The sequence below is a fragment of the Dendropsophus ebraccatus genome, chromosome 9 (assembly GCF_027789765.1).
Source record: "Dendropsophus ebraccatus isolate aDenEbr1 chromosome 9, aDenEbr1.pat, whole genome shotgun sequence".
Taxonomy (NCBI): domain Eukaryota; kingdom Metazoa; phylum Chordata; class Amphibia; order Anura; family Hylidae; genus Dendropsophus; species Dendropsophus ebraccatus.
The window spans coordinates 14,041,874-14,069,819 of record NC_091462.1 but is presented as its reverse complement, the minus strand read 5'-3'; the positions used below and the strand labels follow the sequence as shown (position 1 = coordinate 14,069,819).

The window sequence follows — 27,946 nt, the reverse complement described above, 5'->3', positions numbered from 1 at the left end:
CCCTCTCTCCTTCCCCCCTCTCTTACCCCCTTCTCTTCTTTCTTCCACCCTCCCTTTCCCTCTCTCTCCCTCACTTCTCTCTTCCACCCTTATTTTCTTTCTCTCTCCTTCTCCCTACCTCCCTCTCCCCCACTCTTCTCTCTCTCCCTCCTCTCCTTCTCCCCCCTCTCCTCTCTTCTCTCTCTCCACCTTTTTTCCCTCTCTCCCCCCTCTCCTTCCCTCCCCCTCTCCTTCCCTCTCCCTCTCTTCTTTCTTCCACCCTCTCTTCCTCTCCTCTTTCTTCCACCCTCCCTTTCCCTCTCTCTCCCTCTCTTCTCTCTCTTCCACCCTCATTTTCTCTCTCTCTCTCCTTCTCCCCCGCCTCTTCCTCTCTATCCCTCTCTTCTCTCTCTTCCCCCCCCCCCTCTCTTTGTCTCTCCTCTTCTCCCTCTCTTCTCTTTCTTCCACCCTTGTTTTCTCTCTCTCCCTCTCCCTCTCTTTCTCTGCAGGGGGAGATATGTCCGCTATAAAGATGTATTGAGCTATCAGGCATCTGTGTACAGATCCACAGGACAGATTCTGTACAGATTCTTTAGTTGGTGGCTAGTATAGTGACTATGATGCTGCTCACACTGGGGGAGAATTATTCAGGGGGCATTGTTCACTCTAATTTTTTAATTGTAAAAGGGGTGTGGCTTGTAAAAAAAAGGGCGTGGTTTTAAAATGTGCCAGTATTGCACTAAAATGTTTGTGCAACATACAAATGTAAGAGGTGGTGTGATAAAGAGACACGTCTAACAAGCTCCTCCAGATCTATCACACCATGGCGCGCCGTGCAGGTAATGAGGCCGCCGTATCCTGAACCCGCCGCAGGAGCTCCAGAGCCACAGGGAGGAACACGTCACCACCAAATGTAGTGCTCCTATGTGACCAATCTACTGTGAGCACCGAGCACTTACATAACACTGCGGAGGGGCTGAGACAGCAATCGCTCTTGTCGTGGAGACTTCACTGTGTTCAAGGGATGAAACACTATAAGGTGTATGGGAATGTGGTATCTCTACTCAGCCCTTAAAGGGATCTTACGGCCAGAAAAATGATGGTGTCCGCTGTCCAGGACCATCACCGATCACTTAAAGGAGCTGTTGCAAAACTACAATTGCCATCAGGCCTGGACAGCCAAAGCTAAAGCTTTGGCTGTCTAGGCCTGATGGCAATTGTAGTTTTTCCCAGTGAGGGGGCATTTCATAATCTGCAGATCTGCAGCGGATCCAAAACTACATCTCCCATAATGATGCATAACACCAACTCCTTTCCCATCAGCTACTAATCCCATCAAGCTCGAACTTCCTTCCCTTCAACCACAACTCCAGTAGTGTAAAAGTACAACTCCCATTTTATTTCTAATTAGAACTAGTACTCTTTGTTATCAGCCACCAGGGACTCAGGGTAAATTATCGTTATAGCGTTTGAATTTTAACCATATTTGTTTTTTGTAAAAGCCGGCAACGATCCAACGACCAAGGCGAAATTGTTTCTCGTTTGTTTGGTGCTGACATCAAAATAATCGCTAATTGTTCTCTGTAATTCCTCGTTCGTTCACTAATTCACTGTTATTCCACATCGTTCTTTCTTTTGCTGGGATCAGATGGAGTGAATGGTGAACGATTTCAGGTTAACGATAAAGAATCTCGTTTGCGATCATTTATCGTTAATTGTTAAAAAACGCTTTGTCTTATAGTACCCTTAGGCAGTGCTTGCCAGCCTGTTGCAAAGCTACTACTCTCGTGATGATGCAAAACTACAACTCTCACTTTGTGACATAACTCCCATCATGCAAAACTACAGCTTGAATGAAAGCTAATACTCCCGATTATCAGCCAAAGCTTTTGGATCTCCCATTGTTGCAGAGCTACAACTTTCTTACTTTTAAGTTAGAACTCCCATAGGCAGTAATATAAAAGCTGTTACTCCCTGTTATCTGCCATAGATAGAGCTGGCGCTGTGTTTCGCAACCTGCTGTTCGCTGACTTTTGCTAAACTACAACTCCCATTTTGCAGCATGAACATTTCCCAACCCATGGCCATCCATCTCTTGCAAAACTATCACTCTGGTTGTGGTCTGACAGCCGCAGGCAATGATGAGAGTTGCATTTTAGCAAGAGCTGAAGAGTCTAGAACAGGGGTAGGGGGAACTTTGGCTCTCCAGCTGTTGCAAAACTACAACCCCCATCAAGCGTTAGCTGCCCAGGCATGATGGGAGTTGTAGTTTTGCAACAGCTGGAGAGCCAAGGTTCCCTCCCCCTGTTCTAGAATATTTCCAGCCCCCGTTCCCTCCCTGTGGCTGATCTCAGCATTTCCTCCTATAATATTCCTGCACTTTTACAAGCCATCCGAGTTTATGGCCGATGTAGCTCACATAGAGACAAGTAAGCGCTGCCATAGAAGAGACACAGATGCAAAGCGCCATAAAACATTAAAATCCAAACAATTTTCTAAATATAGGATACAAATGCAATTCACCGTATTGTATTCTAAGTCCCCCCCTTTCCCGTAATTTTTTCTGGATATCGTAATTGCAAGACGAGCATCTGTTTATCAGGGGGGGATAAAGTGCGCAGCGTCACGAGCTGCTATCGACTGTCCCTACCTCCCCACTCAGTCCTTGCATCGGTGGCTGACCCCCCGGTGTTAGCAGGGCATTGTATGATAGCTGGCTCTCATTAGTAGCTCAGCTGATGTGCCCCGGGCTACGCCGGGTGTGAACAGCTCTATAGAAGACCCAATTACATCAGCCGGCTATTTCTGTAGAGACAAGCAGCAAATATTTAAAGAGCACATCCCTATCCCTGGAAAGATGCCTGCCGCTGTCGCATTTTAAGCTTTGACACATTTAGAAAGCGGGGAAGCTGAGCCTTCCCCTCGGCCCTGCCGCCTCTCCGCACTGCCAGGCTGACACTCCACGGTGATTTGCTGTCCATGGTCCTGTAGCCAAGACCAAAGAAAAGAAGAAGAAGAAAAGAGCAAAGCAAGCAGTGCTCCCCCTCAGTGCTCCATATTAGCCGGCGCACTGGTAATTATAAGAAAGCAGGCGACGTATTTTTTCCCGGGTGATGTTAACAGGCTAAAAGTACCAGCGAAGCAGCTGCCGGTGCCAAGCGCTATGGCGGTAGAGCCGCTGCTGCAGATACATGCCATGAAACGCCAGGATGAGTCTGAGTGTAAATCTTCTTAAGGGTTCAGCTCCGCGGCTGCGGGAATATAAAGAGGCAAAACTGCTTATCTAGCAGCGAGTAAACAAGGCGGCGGGTAAAGGACAGGGTTCAGGCTAGTATGGCGGATCTGCTCAGATAGGACTGCAGTAAAGGGGCAGTCCCAGGAAGGACTGTAGGTGTGAGGCTATTGTGGGTGCCCAGACCCCCAAATACATACTGACGGAGGGGGGACATTAAAGTGAAAGAAGAAGAGATGAGCAAGCATACTTCCATATGTCCTGTAGACTTAAAAAGTTCAGAAAAACATGGCTGCTCTGTTCTGAAAACAGCACCACCTCTGTATAGAGGTTGTTTGTGGTGTCACAGCTCAGTCCCTTTCATTGCAATACCGCACACAACCCATTGATGAGTGTTCGCTACTCCTGGGCAGCCCCTTTAAAAAGGGTGCGTTCACACTACGGAATCTGCTCAGAGAACAGCCTGCGGATTCCGCCGATCACTCCTGCTTGACTTACCGCCCGTGGCATGCTCTATTCTTTAGACTTCCATGTCAATTCTTTGGGCAGACAGCGGAGCCTGCCCGAGCATAGAATGGAATATAAGGGCCCTATTACACGGGAAGATTATCTTGCAAAAAATAGTTATATCATTCGAATTTAAATGATAATTGTTCTGTGTAATTGCAGGCAATGATCGGAAAATAATAAGTTATTATTATTGGGGTGTGGAACCAATTGTCTACATTTCTATAATTTCTTATAGGAAAATTTGCTTTGGTTTAAGAGTGGATTTGGATTACAAGCGCAGTCCCGGAACGAATTATGCTTGTAATCCAAGGCACCACTGTATGTATGTGTGTGTATATGTATGTATATATATATATAATATATATATATGTATGTGTGTGTGTGTATATATATATATATATATATATATATATAATAAAACACACACACACACACACACACACACACACACACACACAAATGCAAAGTCCAACAGCACCTATTGTTTGTAGAAATGGTAAGTAGTAGGGCTGAGGGAATTTACAGTATTAGGGAAGAGCTTCGCTAGGCTCGGCCGTTGGCTTGGCCGGCTGCCTTTGAACTCGTGAAAAGCTGGATCCAGTTCTGAGAAACTCTCGGTAGAGATGAGTGTACTTGCCGAAAGTTTGAGCTCACATGAACCATGCGGACTTTGCCTGGATAAAGCTCATGTATCATGATGTCGGGAACTCAGAATCAGAGTAAACTTGCTGTGCTGTACTGACACGAAACGTGTGAATACCCCCTTAGAGTGTGTGCACACATGACTGATTCGCTGCAGATTTTGACTTCCTTAAAGTATAATTGGGAAAAACCTGCAACAATTCTGCAACGTGTAAGCACAGCCCTTGCCATAGAGATGAGCCATCTGTGATTAGCAGCAAAGATTTGATTACTGAGCGCCTGTCTAATCCGAGAGCGCTCCTCTGTGTGACTGCTACCAAGGAGAGCTCTGGAGAGACCGTCGCTCGTCCCTTCTTAATAACAAGTAGTTACCGCAAAGAAAGAGAGCGAACGCATCCTAGCAACTTTATAAATGACGGTGTCCCCATCCCCCGCCCCTTTGGGGGCCCGATCTGTAATAAATACCTTCTATTCCCGGCTTATTGTGTATATGTTAATTGCGGTTGTGTTGTGCCCCATCCTGAGAAATTAACTCTGCAAAGGTCATCAGAAACTGTTATTAACTTTGCATTGCTTGAGACTGCGGCTCTCTGCTGGGGACGGTCTGGGCCCGCCGCCGGCTGCCGCTGCATACGTTATCACCGCTGTCTATGGCGCGGGCGGCTCGTGTGTATTTGTATTCGCGGACAGACAGGATCATGGAAGATTGTAAGGTACAAGGGAAAAAGCGGAGCAGCTGCAACCAGCCCGTCAAATTCCAGCCCCAAATTTTAGGAGACAGTTTGGAAAATTAAAGCGGTAACGTAATTGGTTTCTATGGGCAAAGGCTCCAAATTTTCTTTTGAGTCAATTTCGATAACGGATCTAAACTCCAACATAGTAGCAAGAAATGTTCTCTGCAATGCTGGTCTCCCAAACGGTGGCTCTCTGCACTGCAAAACTACATCTCCCATCATGCTCTGAACCTGGGACTCTGTAGCTGTTGATAAAACTACAATTCCCATCATGCCCCGAGCAGTGTCCTCCAGCCTGTAGCTCTCCAGCTATTGTAAAGCTACATCTCCCATGATGCTCTGAACAGAGTTCCACAATGTACACCTCTTCATTAGCTGCAAAACTACATCTCCCATCATGCACCGATCAGTGTGCCTGAATGTGTGGGCACTGCAGCTGTTGCCAGGCTCTATATCTTGTATCATGCCTTGAGCAAGGTTTTCCAACCTGAAACTTTCCAGGTGTTGAAAAACTTCAATATCCTTTGTGATCCCCAATGTGTGTCTCCAGCTGCTGCAGAACTGCTACTCCTATCATGCCCTTAGCGCTGTTCCCCAAGCTGTGACTCTGTAGCTGTTCTAGCTGTTGCAAAACTACAAGCCCCATCATGCCCCAAGCAGTGTCCTCCAACCTGTGGCTCTCCAGCTGTTGCAAAACTACATCTCCTATCATGCTCTGAGAAGTGTCCTCCAACCTGTGGCCCTCCAGCTGTTGCCAATCTCCTATCATGCCCCAAGCAGTGTCCTCCAACCTGTGGCTCTCCAGCTGTTGCTAATCTCCTATCATGCCCCAAGCAGTGACCTCCAACCTGTGGCCCTCCAGCTGTTGCCAATCTCCTATCATGCCCCAAGCAGTGTCCTCCAACCTGTGGCCCTCCAGCTGTTGCCAGTCTCCTATCATGCCCCAAGCAGTGTCCTCCAACCTGTGGCCCTCCAGCTGTTGCTAATCTCCTATCATGCCCCAAGCAGTGTCCTCCAACCTGTGGCCCTCCAGCTGTTGCTAATCTCCTATCATGCCCCAAGCAGTGTCCTCCAACCTGTGGCTCTCCAGCTGTTGCTAATCTCCTATCATGCCCTGAGCATGATTTCCCAACCTGTGGCTCTCCAGCTGTTGCAAAGCTACAACCTCCATCATGCTCTGAGAAGCGTTCGCAAACATGTGGCTCTCCATCTGTTGCTTAACCACAGTTCATATTGTGCCTTGAGCAATGTTTCACAACCTGCAGCTCTCCAGTTATTGCACAACTCCAGCTCCCATCATGCTTTGGACCATGTTTGGCAACCTGTATCATGCTGTATGTCTTGGTTTTACATGTGAGACTCTCCAGCTGCTTCAAAACTACATCTCCCATGATGCCCTGAGCGATGTTCGCCAACCTGAAACGATCTAGCTTAGGGTAGGGAACCTTGGTCCTCCAGCTGTTGCAAAACTACAATTGCCATCATGCCTGGACAGCCAAAGCTTTAGCTTTGGCTGTCCAGGAATGATGGGAATTGTAGTTTTGCAACAGCTGGAGGACCAAGGTTCCCCATCCCTGAGCTAACTGTTCTGGCTGTTGTAACACTACAAGTCCCAGCATACCTTGACAGCCTTTGTTCATTTCTTGCCCCCCGTTTAAAGGAATTGAACATTATATGATGTATTTTAGAGCATATCTAATTATTTGCCAATTTCTTTGTCTCTTCCCAGTTTGAGAAAGACAAGCAGCACGACATCCGCTCCTTCTTCTCACCCAAACCCGATGCAGAAAAAAAACGCAAGAGAACTGACGGAGAAGAAGAAGAATGCATCGATTTAGCTGGAGAGATTGATGACAAAGCTATGGAAGAAGTGTTTGCCGCCGAAGCTAAAGTCACGACGGACAGCAGTGAAGTCGTGGACGTCGATGCCCTTTTCCCTGATGAAGACTTTGAGCAACAGGCCAAACGTTACAGACCGTCAGGCAGCCAGACCCCCACATCTACCCCCAAAAGTGCCAGCTCTGGGAAGAGGAAGTCCTGGAATGGCAAGCCTACTACTTTGTTTTCTTCGCCTAAAACGCGTGGTCTTTCTGAAAGTGCCTTACATACTCCCCCAAGACCCCCACTGTCAGAGAAGCACTGGAACTGCCCGGCCTGTACATACACCAATAATTCCTTACTGCCCTATTGTGAGATATGTGAAAGCCCTAGGACCAAAAAGGGTAAGTGTATCTCTAATAACTTATAGTGGCCGTCCACCTTTTGTTTATATGGTTCTTTTCTTAGAATTAGCATTTTTTGATTATTCTTCCACTTAAACATGGTGGACTCTCCAAACTACATTGTGTCTGCTTTCCTCTCTGTCTCCAGCTTACATGAGCTGCCATCCATGTATGCTCTCCCAACTCTCCACACTGATCGGTTGTTTAAATGGGTTGTCCAGCAAAAAACTTATCTTTCAAATCAACTGGTGTCAGAAATTTATATAGATTTGTAATTTACTTCTATAAAAAATTCTCAAGTCTTCCCATACTTATTAGCTGCTGTATGTACTGCAGGAAATGTTGTTGTTTTTTTTTTTTTTCAGTCTGACAAAGTGCTCTCTGCTGACATCTCTGGCCGAGACAGGAACTCTTGTCTCGGTTTTCTATGAATCCCCATAGAAAACCTCTCCTGCTCTGGACAGTTCCTGTCTCGGCCAGAGATGTCAGCAGAGAGCACTGTGTCAGACTGAAAATAAAAAAGCATTTCCTGCAGGACATACAACAGCTAATAAGTATGGGAAGACTTGATATTTTTTTTAATAGAAGTTAATTACAAATCTATATAACTTTCTGACACCAGTTCATTTAAAAGAAAGTTTTTCGCTGGACAACCCCTTTAAATCATTGGACATCATCATGCTCTTATCGGCTCTTGTCTGCCTGTGTAATACTTGAGTGATAGTCTGCCCGATCGGGCCAATTTGGCAGATTATTGCTCTGTGTAATAAAGGCAATAATCAGCCTAAGAAATAATTATCAGCTAATTGTTATTTTTCAACATCATAGGCCGCCAATTGTGCATCACTATGTGTAATAGTGATGCGTGGTCGATGGTTGATGAATGTGTAAATAAAATAAAACTTTATACTTACCTTTCCACGCTCCCTGGTGTTCTCTCTTCTGTCAGCAGCCTCCGCTGGAACTTTTGAGATGGTCTCTGAAGTGACAGGCTGCACAGTCATTTACTGAAAGCTGTGCTGTCCCGTCTCAACCAGAGATTGCCTGAGCAGCCTGTCACTTCAGAGACCGACTCAGAAGTTCCAGCTGCGGGCAGAGGGCAGAATCGTAAAGAACACTGGGGAGCGTTTACAGGTAAGTATAAAGTTTATTATTTTACACTTAAGGCAAGGACTGCAATGGCGTACCCTTGCATTGGTGATTGGGATGTGTTATATGGCCCTTAATAGAGAGGGAGGGGAAGATCTCAGATTTTTCTCACATCCAGGTGCACAGTAGTATAAATATAATAATAATATATAATATAATAATAATTGTGCAACTGTGTCCATAGGCTTTATGTGTTAAACTTGTGTACAGTCTTATTATGGAGTTTAAGGTAAAAACTGTATGCAGTATACTCATAAGCTCCATCTAGTGGTGGCTGAAGGAAGACATTGGTGCTCTGTATCTTGACTGTAGAGCTCAAACCACTATGAAGACTTTAAGAAAGTAAAATATTAAGAGCACATTTAAAACAAAATGTTTACCTTAAAATAGCTTTAATTTATTTTAAGGCAAGGACTTACAGGGTCATGTGACCAAATATCGTCAGGACCCACTGTGTGGATTGCACCATGTTGCAGTTAAGGTCGGTGAGTGGGGTCTTCTTGAAACTCACAGATGATAGTTGTGGTTGCTGACGCTGTTAGGTTGCCACAGGACTTCGTTTTCAGGACAGCCCAATCCGCGTGATCTTTGACCGCCATGTAGCCCTAGTCTACAGGTCAGCTTGCTAAAATATCAGTTCTTTTAAGCGTATTTCGTGTCCACAGTTTTAGGGTACATCAAGAAGGGTTAGCGCTCGACAGTTTTGAAATATGTTTGGAAAAGGGGTGGGGTTCCCAAGAGGGGGCGTGGCCATCAGCTTTCTGACAGGCCTATCAATACTATGCATCGTCACTGATTGGATTCGAACCCAGGACCCATCAGTGTAAATGAGTACAACCTCATCATATGGGGAGGCTGGAGGGGGTTGTCAACACTTTTTTTAGCATTAAAGATCCTTCTGATAACCAAGGGGTCAGGTGCGGTCACCGATACAGCATCCAGCCATCCGTAATACATCTATAATACCGTAATACGCCTAATGGCAATTTCATCTTTAAGTAGCGGGATGTGGCGGAGGCAGTTGAGGTTATGCATATTTCAGATGTCGGCACGGGGGGACATAAGTCCTACCTGAGCATCAATCTGTGAGCGTGTCTCCTTGGAAAAGTGAAAGGTGCCAATTTCTGTCAAGAACGTATGTTGAGAGCCGCTATGGCATGGCATTAAGCTGGCACAAATGGACATTTCTGATTAATGTCAGCGGGATGTGAATTCAATGGGCAGGAGCGGAGGTCCCGTTTCCATGGCAGCAAATAAGCCTAACATTCATCGCCCTGCTGTTTTCTTTCCCCGTCTGGAGATTTATGATCAAAAGGGCAATGAAATTATAGATTTTTAGTTCTTCACAGACTAATGATGCCGGGTTTGCATTTCATTCTAAGTATCTGCAGCGTGCGCCCCAGACCATGAGACAAAAGTTTTTCGCATTCCACAAAAGTTTCCATTGTTCTAGAAGTTTGTGTCCAGAGATGCATCGCCTCGGCCAGAGAAGTGGTGGGTTAAAGGTGTACTTAAGCAATGTTTTTTTTTCTTTCAAAACAACTTGTTTTAGAAAAGTTATATTGATGTCTATTTAAATATCTCCACTCTTCCAGTACTTATCAGCTACTGTACGTCCTGCAGGAAGTGGTGTATTTTTTCCAGTCTGACACAGTGCTCTCTGCTGCCACCTCTGTCCATGTCAGGAACTGTCCAGAGCAGCTGCAAATCCCCATAGAAAACCTCTCCTGTTCTGGACAGTTCCTGACAGGGACAGAGGTGGCAGCAGAGAGCACTGTGTCAGACTGAAGAGAATACACCACTTCCTGCAGGTCATACAGCAGCTGATAAGTATTGAAAACCGGAGTTTTTTTTTCTTTATAGAATTAAATTGAAAATCTATAAAGCTTTCTGATGCAAGTTGATTTAAAAAAAAATTTCCCGCTGGAGTACCCTTTAAATTCTGGGACAGATCGTCATCTGACATGATAAAAAAAAATCATCTATCAGCTGCACATCGACCTGGGAGGATGTGCAGCCGAGGGCTGATAACCTGAAAGGCCCTCACCAATAATCCAGCTTCATATACGCACCAATATTTTAAAAAAATCAGTTCAACATTTTTGCGGATGCAATTACGGAATGTTTTTCACGAATCACAAATAGCGGACTTGAAAAGTCACGGAACGTGTGACTGAGCCCTTAGGCTGGGGTCCGTATAACAGGATCAGAACCAACAGAGAGGAAAACGTTGCTTCTTTTTCTGGGCCATTGATCTGCTCGGCCTCTGACTGACAAGTTTGAAAGTTGTTGACCAGGCGCCGCCCCATGTAAAAGTGCATCTGCAGCGGACACATAACATAAGAAAAGGCGTGCGGAGCTGATCCAGTGATCGATCATGCTGCCCGACATCTGCGGTGTAATAGGCTCAGTAAGCAAGCACCGATCTAGGAGAGCGTCAGTCAGGAGACGGCAGATGGAATTAGCCACAGTTCCAGCTCCCATATAGATAAAACTATAAGCTTTTATTGTAGCATGCTAAAAAAAAATGCAACACATGCTACAATAAAATAACACAAAAAGACAAGTTCTGTGCCAGCCCGTCACTCTGAAACCACATATTAGTATATTGTAAAGCCTCAGGCCATACAAAGTGAATCAATGTCTGTGATGATTACCCTGAGCGATCCTTCCGTATGATTACCGTCATTGTTATTCATTGGAAAATGTTTAATAAAAGAGAAAATTGGCGGTCGGTGACCGTGATGAATAGTCCTGGTTAACACCTGTGTGACCTTAAAGCAATACACACGAAAACACCCATGCGGACAGGTTTCCTGCCCTGCCATATCTAGGCTCATCAGGGGACAACAGATTGGGTCAGATAATAGTCAAAAATACACAACCTTAGGGTAGTATTACACGGGCCGATGGGGGCCCGATAATAACCGTAAATCAGCGCCAATTTGCTAGATAATCGTTTAACAAGGGCTGCATCGACATTGTTACCGATGTCCTTGCAGCCCTTGCTTAAACTCTGTACATAACCTATTCATGCTGCAGGGCTCCGCTTCTCTCCAGGTCCCGCGCGCTACAGCTTCTCAGCTGAAAGGCCGTCAGCCAATCACTGGCCACGGCGGTCCCGGCCTGTGATTGGCTGAGCGGCCTATCAGCTCAGACAGGCCGCTCTGAAGCTAGAGCAAGTGGGACCCGGGGAGAAGCAGAGCACAAGAGTAGCCCTGCAGCATGGATAGGTAATGTATAGAATTTGGAAATCGTAAGCCGCGCACCGCTATTACACGTAGCGATGTGCAGTCCAAACCTATATCAACCAATGATCGTTGTCATCGGCTGATCGTTGTGTTTATTACATGGAGCAATAATCGGCCAAACAGGGCTGATTACGTTCCGTGTAATTGGGGCCCTTACAGATCACTGTGGTAATGAACGACCAGGGGCTGTTTTGCTTTTTAGAGCCCTCTAGACTAAACGGTTTTTAATGATTAACAATAAACGATTGACAATCCGAGATCTACCTGAAATAGTTCACCGTATTACATAGAACGATAGTCGTTAGTTATGATTGTTGCTACAGTTGTTTACTCCGTCTGTTCCTGACAAAAGAGCAAACAATGTGGAATTACGCTGAACGATTAACAATGATTTTGGTGTTGACACAAAATCAATGATCAACGACACCTGAACAATGTCTCGTCAGTCGTTGCCTACACAGAACGATTATCATTTAAGTTAAAATGTTATAACGCTTTTTCGCATGATAATCATCCTGTGTAATAGGGTCCTTACCCCTGTACAGTAGCGCTTCTGTCTGCCCAGTTTGTAGGAAACTGCAGCCGACCCTGAGATTGCAGACGTTACCTATAAAGGGGTAGTTCACCCCCAAAAAATCAAATCAACTGGTCCCAGCAAGTGCCAGAGATTTGTAATTCAGTTCTATTAAAAATCTCAAATCAGCTGTTTGTATGTATTTTTTTTTTATTTCCAGTCTGGAGAGCAAGAAAGGTTTTCTATGAGTATTTGCTGCTGCTCTGGACAGTTCCTGACATGGACAGAGGTGGCAGCAGAGAGCACTGTGTCAGACTAGAGAGAACTCACCACTTCCTGCAGGACATACAGCAGCTGATAAGTACATAACGATAGGAGATTTTTAATAGAAGTAACTTACAAATCTCTGGCACCAGTTGATTTGAAATTATTTTTTGGGGGGTGAACTACCACTTTATGCAAATGTTTTTTGTGTCGTATCCCCAAAGGGTAAATTTAAATAGTTAATCTGATTAAAGGAATCTAACCTGCTGATACATCCCTATTGTGCAGGAGATGCTGAGGATGAGGGTATGTCTCTTACCTTCATCCTCAGTGACGTTACGGTGCAGGTAGTCATTTGCCTCACAGTCTGTTAAGCCCTTTAGGAGCACTGCCCGCCCCCATATCAACGAGCCAACCTGCTCTGGCCAACCCGCTTCATTGATTATTATTAGAAAGGGGTGGGACGGCCAGAGACAGATTGGTGCTTTGGGGGCGGGCAGTGCCCCTACAGCGTCCCAGTTCTACAGTCTTACTGGACCGTGGAGCAAACAAGAAACTGTATCAGAATGGCGCTGAGGATGAGGGTAACAGACATACCTTCATCCTCAGCATCTCCTGTGCAATAGGGGGCTATAAGCAGGTTAGAGTGGTCTGACCTGATGATAGTTCCCCTTTAATGCCTAACAAGCAGAAATAATACACTCACACCTAAACTTGATGCAAAATATAAACCAATCCCTAAAACGAAGAAAAGGGACCAGAGAGAGTAACACTATACTGCAAAGGGTTTGTTTGTAGTCTGCATAGGAGCTGTAGACCAGACATTGCTACAGGGCCATGGCCCCCATAGCTGAAGCTTCTTTTACCCTCTTCTGGAATAAATCCTTTTGTTTATGGAGAGATAAGCTGCAGCCGGAGAGAGGTGCCTGGCTCAGGAAGGATCAGCAAGGAGACTTCTGTACCTGTGCGGCCCCTGCTGCAGCTAGTGCTCTTTTCTTTATTAAAACATTAAATCCATTCTGCTGGAGGAGGCCGGAGAGCAGGACCCGAAGCTGGAGCTCTAGGGGCGGTAATCTTCCCCTGGTCATAGCTATAACAAGTAAATGCAATCCATAGCGTAATGAGCCACAACTGATTGTTTAACTCTTATTGGTGAATGGTTGAAGGAGATATTAAAGTAAACAAAGGGGGTTAAAAACCGCTCTGGTCCCATCTGCTCCTGTCGGTGTAGCCTCTTTTTTATGACTCATCTAACCTTTAACCTGTTTTAGAACTCTGCTCCTGTCAGTGCTGCTGCACAGACCTTCATATGCTACTGACCATTAAAGATGACGATTACCAGGTCAGGCATAAGCAGTTGGTGAGGGAGGAAGGCTCTGATTTATGGACCCAGTTGAGGCTGCAGCGACCCCTATAGCTATGCCACAGCTGTAGACACAAAATGCTAGGAGGTTTTAAAGTGTCACTGTCGTTTAATTTTTATTTAAAATAATAATAGTATGGGCGATTTTAAGAAATTTTGTAATTGGGTTTATTAGCCAAAAATTGCATTTTTATAATAAAAAAGCATTTTGAAGCTCTCCCCCCTGTCTTCATGGTTTTCTATGGAGAAGGGAGGGGTTGAGGGAGATGAGGCACCAAAACAGGACAGCAAAGAGTTAATTTACAGCTACATCACCGGGCTCTCTCCTCTGATAGTCAGCACTGGCCTCTCTGACCTCTGAATACTTGCTTTTACACAGGTCCCACTGTGTAATCCTTTGTTCTCTGCTACTGGCGATTAATCTCCGTCCTCCCTACTCCCCTCTCCATAGGTTACACAGGGCTCGACTGATGTAGAAGAGTTCCCTGATATTGAGCAGGGAATGAGAGCGAGGAGGGGGGGGGGGGGGGGGCGGGGCCGGGGAAAGTCTTTTTGAATGCAGATAATGGCATATTTGCCTAATAAACTCAATTACAAAGTTTCTTAAAGTCGTCTGTACTATTGATTTCTGCAAAAAAAATAAAATGACAGTGACACTTTAAAGCAAAATCATTCAAAAAAAAAGTTGCTTTCGTCTTTATGTTATGTGATACTTCAAAAGGTTTTTAGACCAAAAAAACATGGTGCCCAATTTTGTCCTCTCTCATTCCATTGGGGTGCAATAGTTGCAATGATAACACTGTTCTGTTAGTATGTCTGTGCTGGTGTATTCACATCACTATGAGAACACAGAGTCTTATCATGGCGGCAGTAGATTGGTATAAAGATCCAAGACTGAATGCTAATAGCTACAAGTGATACCTTTCACATGAGTTTTGAAGCAGTGCTCCCCGTGTGGTGCTTTACATTTAGTACAGACAAGCTGGTATTTGGAAGATTAATACATCGGTGGCTGAGGACAGATAGATGAAAATTTATGTGAGAAACCAAGCTGAAATTCTCAGGAACCAAAAAGAAGTTGGAAAGCAAACATATATGTAATTTCACAGCTATCTCCTGTGCTTAGCAATGTCCCTGTACCTGGACGGGAAGGGATATAAAAATGTTCAGCTATCAATCTGATAAACAATATACTGTATAATACTATACTATATAATACTATAATATAACCACAGTAATACAGTCCCCAAGTACAAAAATATTACTACTATAATACTGCTCCTATATACAAGAATATAACTACTATAATACTGCTCCTATATACAGGAATATAACTACTATAATACTGCTCCTATACACAAGAATATAACTACTATAATACTGCTTCTATATACAGGAATATACCTACTATAATACTGCTCCTATATACAGGAATATAACTACTATAATACTGCTCCTATATACAAGAATATAACTACTATAATACTGCTCCTATATACAAGAATATAACTACTATAATACTGCTCCTATCTACAGGAATATAACTACTATAATACTGCCCCTATATACAAGAATATAACTACTATAATACTGCTCCTATATACAGGAATATAACTACTATAATACTGCTCATATATACAAGAATATAACTACTATAATACTGCTCCTATATACAAGAATATAACTACTATAATACTGCTCCTATATACAGGAATATAACTACTATAATATTGCCCCCTATGTACAAGAATATAACTACTATAATACTGCCCCTATATACAGAAATATAACTACTATAATACTGCTCCTATATACAAGAATATAACTACTATAATACTGCCCCTATATACAAGAATATAACTACTATAATACTGCCCCTATATACAAGAATGTAACTACTATAATACTGCTCCTATATACAAGAATGTAACTACTATAATACTGCTCCTATATACAAGAATATAACTACTATAATACTGCTCCTATATACAGGAATATAACTACTATAATACTGCTCCTATATACAAGAATATAACTACTATAATACTGCTCCTATATACAAGAATATAACTACTATAATACTGCTCCTATATACAAGAATGTAACTACTATAATACTGCTCCTATATACAGGAATATAACTACTATAATATTGCCCCCTATGTACAAGAATATAACTACTATAATACTGCCCCTATATACAGAAATATAACTACTATAATACTGCTCCTATATACAAGAATATAACTACTATAATACTGCTCCTATATACAGGAATATACTACTATAATACTGCTCCTATATACAAGAATATAACTACTATAATACTGCTCCTATATACAGGAATATACTACTATAATACTGCTCCTATATACAAGAATATAACTACTATAATACTGCTCCTATATACAGGAATATAACTACTATAATACTGCCCCTATATACAAGAATATAACTACTATAATACTGCTCCTATATACAGGAATATAACTACTATAATACTGCTCCTATATACAGGAATATAACTACTATAATACTGCTCCTATATACAAGAATGTAACTACTATAATACTGCCCCCTGTACTCCATACCCCATATTCCCTTATTCCTATGCTGGGTGCACTTAGTGTCAGTGATTTCCATCATACTGTGTGTTCTGTCGTTCTCTCCTCACATGAGGCTGACAGCTTGTTCTTCTCCCTCTTTCGGAGCTCAGGTTCGGAGCAGCAGTCCCAGGCAGCCAGCGTATCCTGCATTCAAGAGGAGAAAGAAAATCAAAGTCATAATGAGCCTGTCTCCAGCGCCCTGCAGGAGGCGCCCCCCACTCCACAAAGTGACTTACAGGGGGATCATTTACTAAGCTTCCAAAACAACAACTCCGAAGCCCCCCCAGGGGAGGAATCGGCAGCTGCTGATCCAGGTAATGTGCCAGGAACGCTTCCTCCATGGCCACCGCCACTAACTGTTTAATCGACAGAGCCGCCTGCTATTGGATGGTACGGTGCGGGTTTTTTTTTTCGGGCTGGGGAATTGCTTTGCAATGTTCTTCTGTCTGTTTAATTAACCTTCTTCTAATGTGTTTTTGTCCCTGCGTAGAGCCGGCCTTTGCCCCCCATCAGGTAGCAGATCGTAGTACGGTGACACTTGGCACTGCTATTGTCCCAGCATTAGTCCTGCTCTTGTATCTCTAGGTCTGAACATGCGTTCACAACCCCTTCACCGTCCTGCCAGAGCCCCTTGTCACAGTACATTTCCCCCTTGACCCTATTAGTCCCAGCTTAGTTATCCTCTTGAGCTCTTCACCCTTTGCCCTGCAATTTCTACTCTCCATTTTGTTTTGTGCGCTGTAGGCTCTTTCCTCCTGTCCCCCTGAGCTCTGGCCTCCCCGTCCCCTGTAATGCACATCCCTGGTGTTCAGTCCAGTGTTCTTATTCTTCAGTTTTATATATTGTTCATTTTTATTTCCAACTACAGTTGTTTGTACTCAATCAAGTCATGGGGACATCTCTAGCCTTAACCGATTACCCCAGTATAACAGTGCAGGGCTGCGCTCACTATTCTGCTGGTGGGGTCACTGTGCACATACATTACATTACCGATCCTTAGTTAGATGCTTTATTATATCCCAGAGCTGCGCTCACTATTATACTGGTGGGGTCACTGTGTACACACATTACATTACTGATCCTGAGTTACATCCTGTATTATACCCAAGAGCTGCGCTCACTATTCTGCTGGTGGGGTCACTGTGTACATACATTACATTACCGATGCTTTATTATATCCCAGAGCTGCGCTCACTATATTACTGTTGAGGTCACTGTGTACATACATTACATTACTGATCCTGAGTTACATCCTGTATTATACCCCAGAGCTGCACTCACTATTCTGCTGGTGGGGTCACTGTGTAAATACATTACATTACTGATCCTGAGTTACCTCCTGTATTATACTCCAGAGCTGCACTCACTATTCTGCTGGTCGGGTCACTGTGTACATACATTACTGATCCTGTACTGATCCTGCGTTACCTCTTGTATTATACTCCAGAGCTGCACTCACTATTCTGCTGGATTTAGCACTCACATCTCCCAGCATGTCCTCACACTGCCGGTGTTTGTAGTCTTTCGGCCTAGCATTGTACAGTCATCAGATGGGACTGTTTTATATTTCTTCTTTTAAGCACTTTGGTATGGGTTACTGTATTTAGGTTTATGAGTTTTCCAATTACCAGGCAGCAGAATTAGGATTTCAGCTCTGGGCTGTTTGATGTATCTCAGGATTGGCTCATACTTCTACATGTTGAGTTACACAAGCTCCAGATTTACAGCAGGTGATTTACAGAAACTGCACAATGGTTTTGCACCAAAACAAACCAATATCCTGGATATACAGTCAGTTCTCTGCTGCAGATCTGCGACGTGTGAACACACCGTAAAAGCCATATTGCATGACCCGAGGCCACCCGACTTACTATTGTTCCAGGGCATCATCTAGACGAGGGCCCAGGCAGAGTAATGGGCTCCAATAGAAACCACCGGCAGCTGCCTCCTCCTCTGTATCACCTCCATTTTATACCATTCTAACAACCTATCCCTGTTCCATATGGATTTGGGGCCCCTGGATCCTCTTCCTCCTCTCTTCATGTCCCTTGTCTGTATAGATGTGGGGCCCCTGAATTCGCTCCCTTGTCTCTTGATGTCACTGTTTTGTATAGATTTTGGGCCCCTGGATCCGATCCCTTGTTTCTTGATGTCCCTCCTCTGTAGTGATGTGGGGCCCCTGGATCCGCTCCCTTGTTTCTTGATGTCCCTCCTCTGTAGTGTTGTGGGGCCCCTGGATCTGCTCCCTTGTGTCTCTGGATGTCCCTCCTCTGTAGTGTTGTGGGGCCCCTGGATCCTCTCCCTTGTTCCTTGATGTCCCTCCTCTGTAGTGTTGTGGGGCCCCTGGATCCTCTCCCTTGTTCCTTGATGTCCCTCCTCTGTAGTGATGTGGGGCCCCTGGATCCGCTCCCTTGTGTCTCTGGATGTCCTTCCTCTGTAGTGTTGTGGGGCCCCTGGATCCGCTCACTTGTGTCTCTGGATGTCCCTCCTCTGTAGTGTTGTGGGGCCCCTGGATCCTCTCCCTTGTTTCTTGATGTCCCTCCTCTGTAGTGTTGTGGGGCCCCTGGATCCGCTCCCTTGTGTCTCTGGATGTCCCTACTCTGTAGTGTTGTGGGGCCCCTGGATCCGCTCCCTTGTGTCTCTGGATGTCCCTCCTCTGTAGTGTTGTGGGGCCCCTGGATCCGCTCCCTTGTGTCTCTGGATGTCCCTCCTCTGTAGTGATGTGGGGCCCCTGGATCCGCTCCCTTGTGTCTCTGGATGTCCCTCCTCTGTAGTGATGTGGGGCCCCTGGATCCGCTCCCTTGTGTCTCTGGATGTCCCTCCTCTGTAGTGATGTGGGGCCCCTGGATCCGCTCCCTTGTGTCTCTGGATGTCCCTCCTCTGTAGTGATGTGGGGCCCCTGGATCCGCTCCCTTGTGTCTCTGGATGTCCCTCCTCTGTAGTGTTGTGGGGCCCCTGGATCCTCTCCCTTGTTCCTTGATGTCCTTCCTCTGTAGTGATGTGGGGCCCCTGGATCCGTTCCCTTGTGTCTCGATCTCCCTGGTCTCTGTTCTCTTCTCTATTATTGCAGATTCTCTCCTATCTGTATTTTATTTGTTCTGTTCTTCGTTCCCTATTTTCTCTCTTGTTAAGTGATGTCTTTCCATGCTGAGGTTGTTGTGTCATATTTTTCTCATTATTCCTCCTGTCCATCATCCTGCTCCCTGTGCCGTCCTCTTTAGCTCCATTTTCTTGTCTGTTATTTTTCATTCTTTCTTATTTCTTATCCAGACCAGGTTTTATATGATAGATCCTTAGTGCACAGCGGATGAGACCGCCCTATAGAAAACAACTTTTCACCAATGTCAGAGGTCTTGTGGAGGAGGTTTCACTGCCCTACAACCATAATGAAGCAGCTCTATTTTCTGGCCCTCACCTTTACCTTGCTCTTTTATTTGTTTGTTTTTCTATTTATTTTAAATCTGCTTTCTTATTGGGCTCTCTTCCTCACCTCTCTTTATTGGGCTCTCTCTTCACCTCTTCTGTTATTGGGCTCTCTTCCTCACCTTTCTTTATTGGGCTCTCTCTTCACCTCTTCTGTTATCGGGCTCTCTTCCTCACCTCTCTTTATTGGGCTCTCTCTTCACCTCTTCTGTTATTGGGCTCTCTTCCTCACCTCTCTTTATTGGGCTCTCTCTTCACCTCTTCTGTTATTGGGCTCTCTCTTCACCTCTTCTGTTATTGGGCTCTCTTCCTCACCTCTCTTTATTGGGCTCTCTCTTCACCTCTTCTGTTATTGGGCTCTCTCTTCACCTCTTCTGTTATTGGGCTCTCTCTTCACCTCTTCTGTTATTGGGCTCTCTTCCTCACCTCTCTTTATTGGGCTCTCTCTTCACCTCTTCTGTTATTGGGCTCTCTCTTCACCTCTTCTGTTATTGGGCTCTCTCTTCACCTCTTCTGTTATTGGGCTCTCTTCCTCACCTCTTCTGTTATTGGGCTCTCTTCCTCACCTCTTCTGTTATTGGGCTCTCTTCCTCACCTCTTCTGTTATTGGGCTCTCTTCCTCACCTCTTCTGTTATTGGGGGTCTCTTCCTCACCTCTTCTGTTATTGGGCTCTCTTCCTCACCTCTTCTGTTATTGGGCTCTCTTACTCACTTCTTCTGTTATTGGGGCTCTCTTCCTCACCTCTTCTGTTATTGGGGCTCCCTTCCTCACCTCTTCTGTTATTGGGGCTCCCTTCCTCACCTCTTCTGTTATTGGGCTCTCTTCCTCACCTCTTCTGTTATTGGGCTCTCTTCCTCACCTCTTCTGTTATTGGGCTCTCTTCCTCACCTCTTCTGTTATTGGGGCTCTCTTCCTCACCTCTTCTGTTATTGGGGGTCTCTTCCTTACCTCTTCTGTTATTGGGGCTCTCTTCCTCACCTCTTCTGTTATTGGGGCTCTCTTCCTCACCTCTTCTGTTATTGGGCTCTCTTCCTTACCTCTTCTGTTATTGGGACTCTCTTCCTCATCTCTTCTGTTACTGGGCTCTCTCTTCACCTCTTCTGTTATTGGGGCTCTCTTCCTCACCTCTTCTGTTATTGGTCTCTCTTCCTCACCTCTTCTGTTATTGGGGCTCCCTTCCTCACCCCTTCTGTTATTGGGCTCTCTTCCTCACCTCTTCTGTTATTGGGCTCTCTTCCTTACCTCTTCTGTTATTGGGGGTCTCTTCCTTACCTCTTCTGTTATTGGGGCTCTCTTCCTCACCTCTTCTGTTATTGGGCTCTCTTCCTTACCTCTTCTGTTATTGGGGCTCTCTTCCTCATCTCTTCTGTTATTGGGCTCTCTTCTTCACCCCTTTGGTTATTGGGCTCTCTTCCTCACCTCTTCTGTTATTGGGCTCTCTTCCTCACCTCTTCTGTTATTGGGCTCTCTTCCTCACCTCTTCTGTTATTGGGCTCTCTTCCTCACCTCTTCTGTTATTGGGCTCTCTTCCTCACCTCTTCTGTTATTGGGGGTCTCTTCCTCACCTCTTCTGTTATTGGGCTCTCTTCCTCACCTCTTCTGTTATTGGGCTCTCTTACTCACTTCTTCTGTTATTGGGGCTCTCTTCCTCACCTCTTCTGTTATTGGGGCTCCCTTCCTCACCTCTTCTGTTATTGGGGCTCCCTTCCTCACCTCTTCTGTTATTGGGCTCTCTTCCTCACCTCTTCTGTTATTGGGCTCTCTTCCTCACCTCTTCTGTTATTGGGGCTCTCTTCCTCACCTCTTCTGTTATTGGGGGTCTCTTCCTTACCTCTTCTGTTATTGGGGCTCTCTTCCTCACCTCTTCTGTTATTGGGCTCTCTTCCTTACCTCTTCTGTTATTGGGACTCTCTTCCTCATCTCTTCTGTTACTGGGCTCTCTCTTCACCTCTTCTGTTATTGGGCTCTCTTCCTCACCTCTTCTGTTATTGGGCTCTCTTCCTCACCTCTTCTGTTATTGGGCTCTCTTCCTCACCTCTTCTGTTATTGGGGCTCTCTTCCTCACCTCTTCTGTTATTGGGGGTCTCTTCCTTACCTCTTCTGTTATTGGGGCTCTCTTCCTCACCTCTTCTGTTATTGGGCTCTCTTCCTTACCTCTTCTGTTATTGGGACTCTCTTCCTCATCTCTTCTGTTACTGGGCTCTCTCTTCACCTCTTCTGTTATTGGGGCTCTCTTCCTCACCTCTTCTGTTATTGGTCTCTCTTCCTCACCTCTTCTGTTATTGGGGCTCCCTTCCTCACCCCTTCTGTTATTGGGCTCTCTTCCTCACCTCTTCTGTTATTGGGCTCTCTTCCTTACCTCTTCTGTTATTGGGGGTCTCTTCCTTACCTCTTCTGTTATTGGGGCTCTCTTCCTCACCTCTTCTGTTATTGGGCTCTCTTCCTTACCTCTTCTGTTATTGGGGCTCTCTTCCTCATCTCTTCTGTTATTGGGCTCTCTTCTTCACCCCTTTGGTTATTGGGCTCTCTTCCTCACCTCTTCTGTTATTGGGCTCTCTTCCTCACCTCTTCTGTTATTGGGCTCTCTTCCTCACCTCTTCTGTTATTGGGCTCTCTTCCTCACCTCTTCTGTTATTGGGCTCTCTTCCTCACCTCTTCTGTTATTGGGGGTCTCTTCCTCACCTCTTCTGTTATTGGGCTCTCTTCCTCACCTCTTCTGTTATTGGGCTCTCTTACTCACTTCTTCTGTTATTGGGGCTCTCTTCCTCACCTCTTCTGTTATTGGGGCTCCCTTCCTCACCTCTTCTGTTATTGGGGCTCCCTTCCTCACCTCTTCTGTTATTGGGCTCTCTTCCTCACCTCTTCTGTTATTGGGCTCTCTTCCTCACCTCTTCTGTTATTGGGCTCTCTTCCTCACCTCTTCTGTTATTGGGGCTCTCTTCCTCACCTCTTCTGTTATTGGGGGTCTCTTCCTTACCTCTTCTGTTATTGGGGCTCTCTTCCTCACCTCTTCTGTTATTGGGCTCTCTTCCTTACCTCTTCTGTTATTGGGACTCTCTTCCTCATCTCTTCTGTTACTGGGCTCTCTCTTCACCTCTTCTGTTATTGGGGCTCTCTTCCTCACCTCTTCTGTTATTGGTCTCTCTTCCTCACCTCTTCTGTTATTGGGGCTCCCTTCCTCACCCCTTCTGTTATTGGGCTCTCTTCCTCATCTCTTCTGTTATTGGGCTCTCTTCTTCACCCCTTTGGTTATTGGGCTCTCTTCCTCACCTCTTCTGTTATTGGGCTCTCTTCCTCACCTCTTCTGTTATTGGGGCTCTCTTCCTCACCTCTTCTGTTATTGGACTCTCTCTTCACCTCTTCTGCTACTGGGCTCTCTCTTCACCTCTTCTCTTATTGGGCTCTCTCTTCACCTCTTCTCTTATTGGACTCCCTTCTTATTTGCTTTCTTACCAGGCTGTCTCCATCACACACATTAACTTGACCTGCTTTTCACCTTTTCACTCTCTTTGATTTTCCCTCCGGCACTCTCTTTTTGGCTCTATCACTTGCTCTCTTTTTGGTCTTTCACCATCATGTGAGCTCTATCCATCACTCTCTGTGCTCTCTCCATCATTGGCTTTATCTGCCTCTTTCCATCATCTGCTTTCGTTTTGGGCTCTTATCATGTTCTCTCCACCAGTCACTCGCATCCGCATCTCTCTTTCTACCATTACACTTATCAAGCTCTTTTTCATTCATTTTCTTCGTTTTAAGCTCTCTTTGTTATTAGCTTTCTCTATCCTCTCTCTCCTTGCTATCTCTTCCTCATCTGCTCTCTTTCACCTGCTCAATTGTGGACTCTTTCACATTGTGTCTCTTTTCTTTGCTCTGTCTTTTACAGTGTTTTTGTATTCGGGCTCTCTCCTTTACATGCTCTCTTTTTGGGCTTTCTCATTTGCTGTCTTCCTGTATTTAGCTCTCTCCTTCACCTGTTCTCTTTATAGGCTTTCTTATTTGCTGTCTGCTTATATTGAGCCCCTCCTCCCTATTATCATGCTTTCGCATCTGGGCATTGTATTTTACAATGTTCTTTTATCTGTACAATGTGCCAGTATTGTGCCCTCTTCTCCACCCGCTCTCTTATTGTGCCCTCTTCTCCACCCGCTCTCTTATTGTGCCCTCTTCTCCACCCGCTCTCTTATTGTGCCCTCTTCTCCACCCGCTCTCTTATTGTGCCCTCTTCTCCACCCGCTCTCTTATTGTGCCCTCTTCTCCACCCGCTCTCTTATTTTGCTCTCTCCTTTGCCATGTTGCCTTTTTACCCCACTGTCTCTTTTTGTCACTCTTGTCCTACACTCTCTATTACTTTACTGTCTGACTTGTATCTCCATCGCTGTGCTCTTTTCGTCTTCCGTCTTTTGACCGTGCTGTCTGCAGTGTATTTTCTGTTCTCTTCCAGTCTGTTCTCTGTCCTCGCTCTCATCTTGCTCCCTCACCTTGTTGCCCTGCCGAGTCCTGTGCATTGTGTTTTTTTTTTGGCTTGTCCTCACTTTCTCCCATTGCAGCTCTCACTTTTCACCCCCCATACACTCTCGCACTTCTTCTCTAGAGGCTCTCATATTTTTCTGAGCTCTATTCACCTCCCCCACCTCTTGCCACTCTCGCTTCTCCCAGTAAAGTGTTTTCCCTAGTGGCAGCACGCTCTGTATACAGCGTCCTGCATCCATACTCACTGCCCTACATATTGTGCTTCATTGCAGAACATTGTCACAACTCCACTTGTTTTCCTGCGTATGATGGATTAATGTTCTGTGCCAGCAGGCATACGGATCGCATCTATTTATATAGCAAGGTATGTACACAGGCTGGGTGGAAGGGGCTAGCAAATTATAAGGAAATAAAAGAAGACGTGGAGAGGAGAGCGGCTTATTGTCTCTGTGATATTTCAGCACCTCCGGTGCCAGCTGGGATTGCAGTTTATTGAATTAAAAAGCCGTATTGTCTCCTCTGCCGGAGATGAGATTAATGGTGATCTGTGGGAATCTTTCAGTCATCTCTTCACAACACCTTGTGTTCAGTGTTCTGCCCAAAGCCTCAAGACCATGCGCAGGAGTACATACACTGCATTGATGAGTCTCGTCTTAGGCTAGTATTCCACGGGCCGACCAGGGCCCGATAATAACTGTAAACGAGCGCCGATCTGCTATATCAGCGCTCGTTTACTGGGCCTATCACGCGGCCCGATAATCGTTTAACAAGGGCTGCATGGACATCATTACCGATGTCGTTGCAGCCCTTGCTTAAACTGTATACATTACCTATCCATGCTGCAGAGCTCCTCTTGCGCTCTGCTTCTCCCCAGGTCCCGCGTGCTCCAGCTTCAGAGCGGCTTGTCTCAGCTGACAGGCCTCTCAGCCAATCATGGGCCGGGACCACCGCGACCAGTGATTGGCTGAGCGGCCTGTTAGCTGAGACGGGCCACTCTGAAGCTGGAGCACGTGGAACCCGGGGAGAAGCAGAGCGCAAGAGGAAACTTGCAGCATGGATAGGTAATGTATTCTTTTTGCATATTATCAACCGCCGGCCTGGCACCGCTATTACATGTAGCGATGCGCGGTCAGCGCCCGACAACGACGATGGTTGTCATCGGCTGATCGTTGTGTTTATTACACGGAACGATAATCGCTTGGATAGGGCCGATTATCGTTTCGTGTAATAGTACCCTTAGGGTGGCCATGTACCCAAACCCTGCAAGGCCATGCACAGGAGTACATACACTAGACTGATGAGTCTTGTCTTAGGGTGGCCGTACACACAAAATAGGCAATTATAGATCAAGCTAAGGAGAAGAGCACTGCTATGTGCTTCACTTTCTGGCTGACCATTGAACCCAACTCCTTACAGTAGCTCCATAGACTAGGGTCCTTTTACATGGCCCGACATGGGGCTGTGCAAGGTTGCAAACAAGCGGCGATCAGCAAAATTGGCATTTGTTTGTAGTGTCTTTACATGGCACAGCAATGAGCGGCTGGGCCGCACGAAGGATCCTTGTGTTGTTCGTACGGTCATAGAAACTGACAGCACAGATATATGCATGCTGACAGTTTCCAGATCGCACATACAGTGCATACTTACCCAGTGCACTGCTATGTGATCCGACATCCCACCCTCTAGCTCTCCCGTCCTGCTCTCTGGCCTGAAGATACAGCGGCGGCTGGAGAGCAGGGCAGGAATGCAGGATGCCGGATCACACAGCAGCAGTGCACTAGGTATGTATCCACTGCATGTGTGTTCTGGATGTATGAAAATCCATGCTGTCAGTTTCCCTTTACTACTGGCTGATCATTCCCTGTGTACACAGGGAGATGTGTGGCAGATATTGATAAATTTTGCCGACGATGCAATGAGCCAAGGATCAGACGTTTTCTTGCTCCCAGCTGATCGCTGTCAGTTTTATGTGCGCCTATTATCGGCCGAAGTAGCGTTTCCAGCAATGTTACTGGTTGATAAATGGCCCCTTACATTGTAGGGAGTAAAGTGCAGGGCTGTGCTCTTCTCCCTGATATATCTAGCAAACGCTGGTGGTCTTAGCATTGACACCCTGATACTATCGAAGCTTTTGACCTGTTAATGTAAAGAGGAACTTTCTTGAATCCACCACTTGCCTGGTACGTTTAAAAGAGCGTTCCAGGATTAAAAAACCATAGCAGCCCCCCCCCCCCCCCCCCCAGAAACAGTGTCTAACTTTAATTTGAGTATAATATTGCAGCTCGGTACCATTGAAGTTAAAGCGTTGTAATACTACACACAACCTGAGTGCGGGTGTGGCGCTGTTTTTGGAAGAAGGCAGCTATGTTTTTCTCATCCTGCAGAAGTAACATAAATATATATGTATGAATATATGTTTGGTATGTTTGGAGATGGTGTTTGCTTCTTTTTTTCTTATATTTCTATTGATACCTATTATACTCTTAAGTTTAAACTACAGCGGTCAAACTCCAGCTGTTGCAAAACTACAGTTCCCATCATGCCTGGTAAGCTAAAGCAAAGCTTTGGCTGTCCAGGCATGATGGGAATTGTAGTTTTGCAACAGCTGGAGAGCCTCAAATTTGACACCACTTTTGACACATTAATCTTGCACCAGTACTGGAACGAACCCCAATCTGTGTATATCGTCCTCTATGTTCACAATGTTTTTGCTTTACTTCCATTGAAATGAATGATTCTTGTAGTAAACATGGTGGTGCTCAGTGCGGGTCAGTTTCCGATGATTAGGATTAAACACTTTACCTGCCGCCGCAGTATCTTATAAGTAACTACAAACCTCTTAATTATCCGCGACTCCTGATTCCTCTCGGAGCGGCTTTATAAAGCCCTAACCCTGTGTTTATCTCATTAGGACGAAGAACCGCTGAACTGTAATTTTATTCCTTTGGATATTAAATTGGAAAACTGGGATGATTTACCTGAAGCCATGCAGCAGAAGCCGAACCGGTCCCTGGTAAGAGGCGCCGGGCTGAAAATTGGGTTAATGACTCGCACTGGGGGGGGGGTTGTCTTCTCCGTCACCAGGAATCTGAGATTCTCTACGGCACAGACGGGTCATGGGTTCTAAAGTTTGCCGCAGTCATTGTGTGTGTTAATATGTTTTATTAAAGGGGTTGTCCAGCGTTACAAAAACATGGCCACTTTCCCCCCTCTCTTGTCTCCAGTTCCGGTGTGGTTTGCCATTAAGCTCCATTTATTTCAATGGAGCAGAGTTTCAAACCCCACCCAATCTGGAGAGAAGAGTGGTGCAAAAGTGGCCATGTTTTTGTAACGCTTGATAACCCTTTAAACTTTTTACTGTGACGATTGATCTCTGCGCTGTATAAATATCAGTCCAGAGTACAGATGTCCTGAGAGGCCGGAGAGTGACATCACCCATGTTCTTTCTGCTCCCCACCATACATGCCCTTTGCTTCCTTATGTTTGTCTGAACCCCGATCCCTAATATAGCTGAGCCAAGTGGGCATGTGTTTCCAGTGGGGAGAGGGGAGCAGACCGCTGCCAGACATCTTAGGGATTAGTTTATC

The 27,946-nt window shown here is 45.4% G+C and overlaps 1 protein-coding gene across 7 annotated transcripts in view; it reads left to right on the top strand.

Moving 5' to 3' along the window:
* ZRANB3 (zinc finger RANBP2-type containing 3) overlaps window positions 1-27,946 on the top strand; it is a 190,267-nt gene that overhangs the window by 142,706 nt on the left and 19,615 nt on the right. For all 7 annotated transcript variants that reach the window (XM_069982610.1, XM_069982611.1, XM_069982614.1 and 4 more), the window contains 4 exons: window positions 6,827-7,319; window positions 16,576-16,779; window positions 24,632-24,723; window positions 27,271-27,372. In XM_069982610.1, coding sequence (XP_069838711.1) covers window positions 6,827-7,319; window positions 16,576-16,779; window positions 24,632-24,723; window positions 27,271-27,372 — 891 coding nt within the window. The remainder of the gene's footprint in view (window positions 1-6,826; window positions 7,320-16,575; window positions 16,780-24,631; window positions 24,724-27,270; window positions 27,373-27,946) is intronic.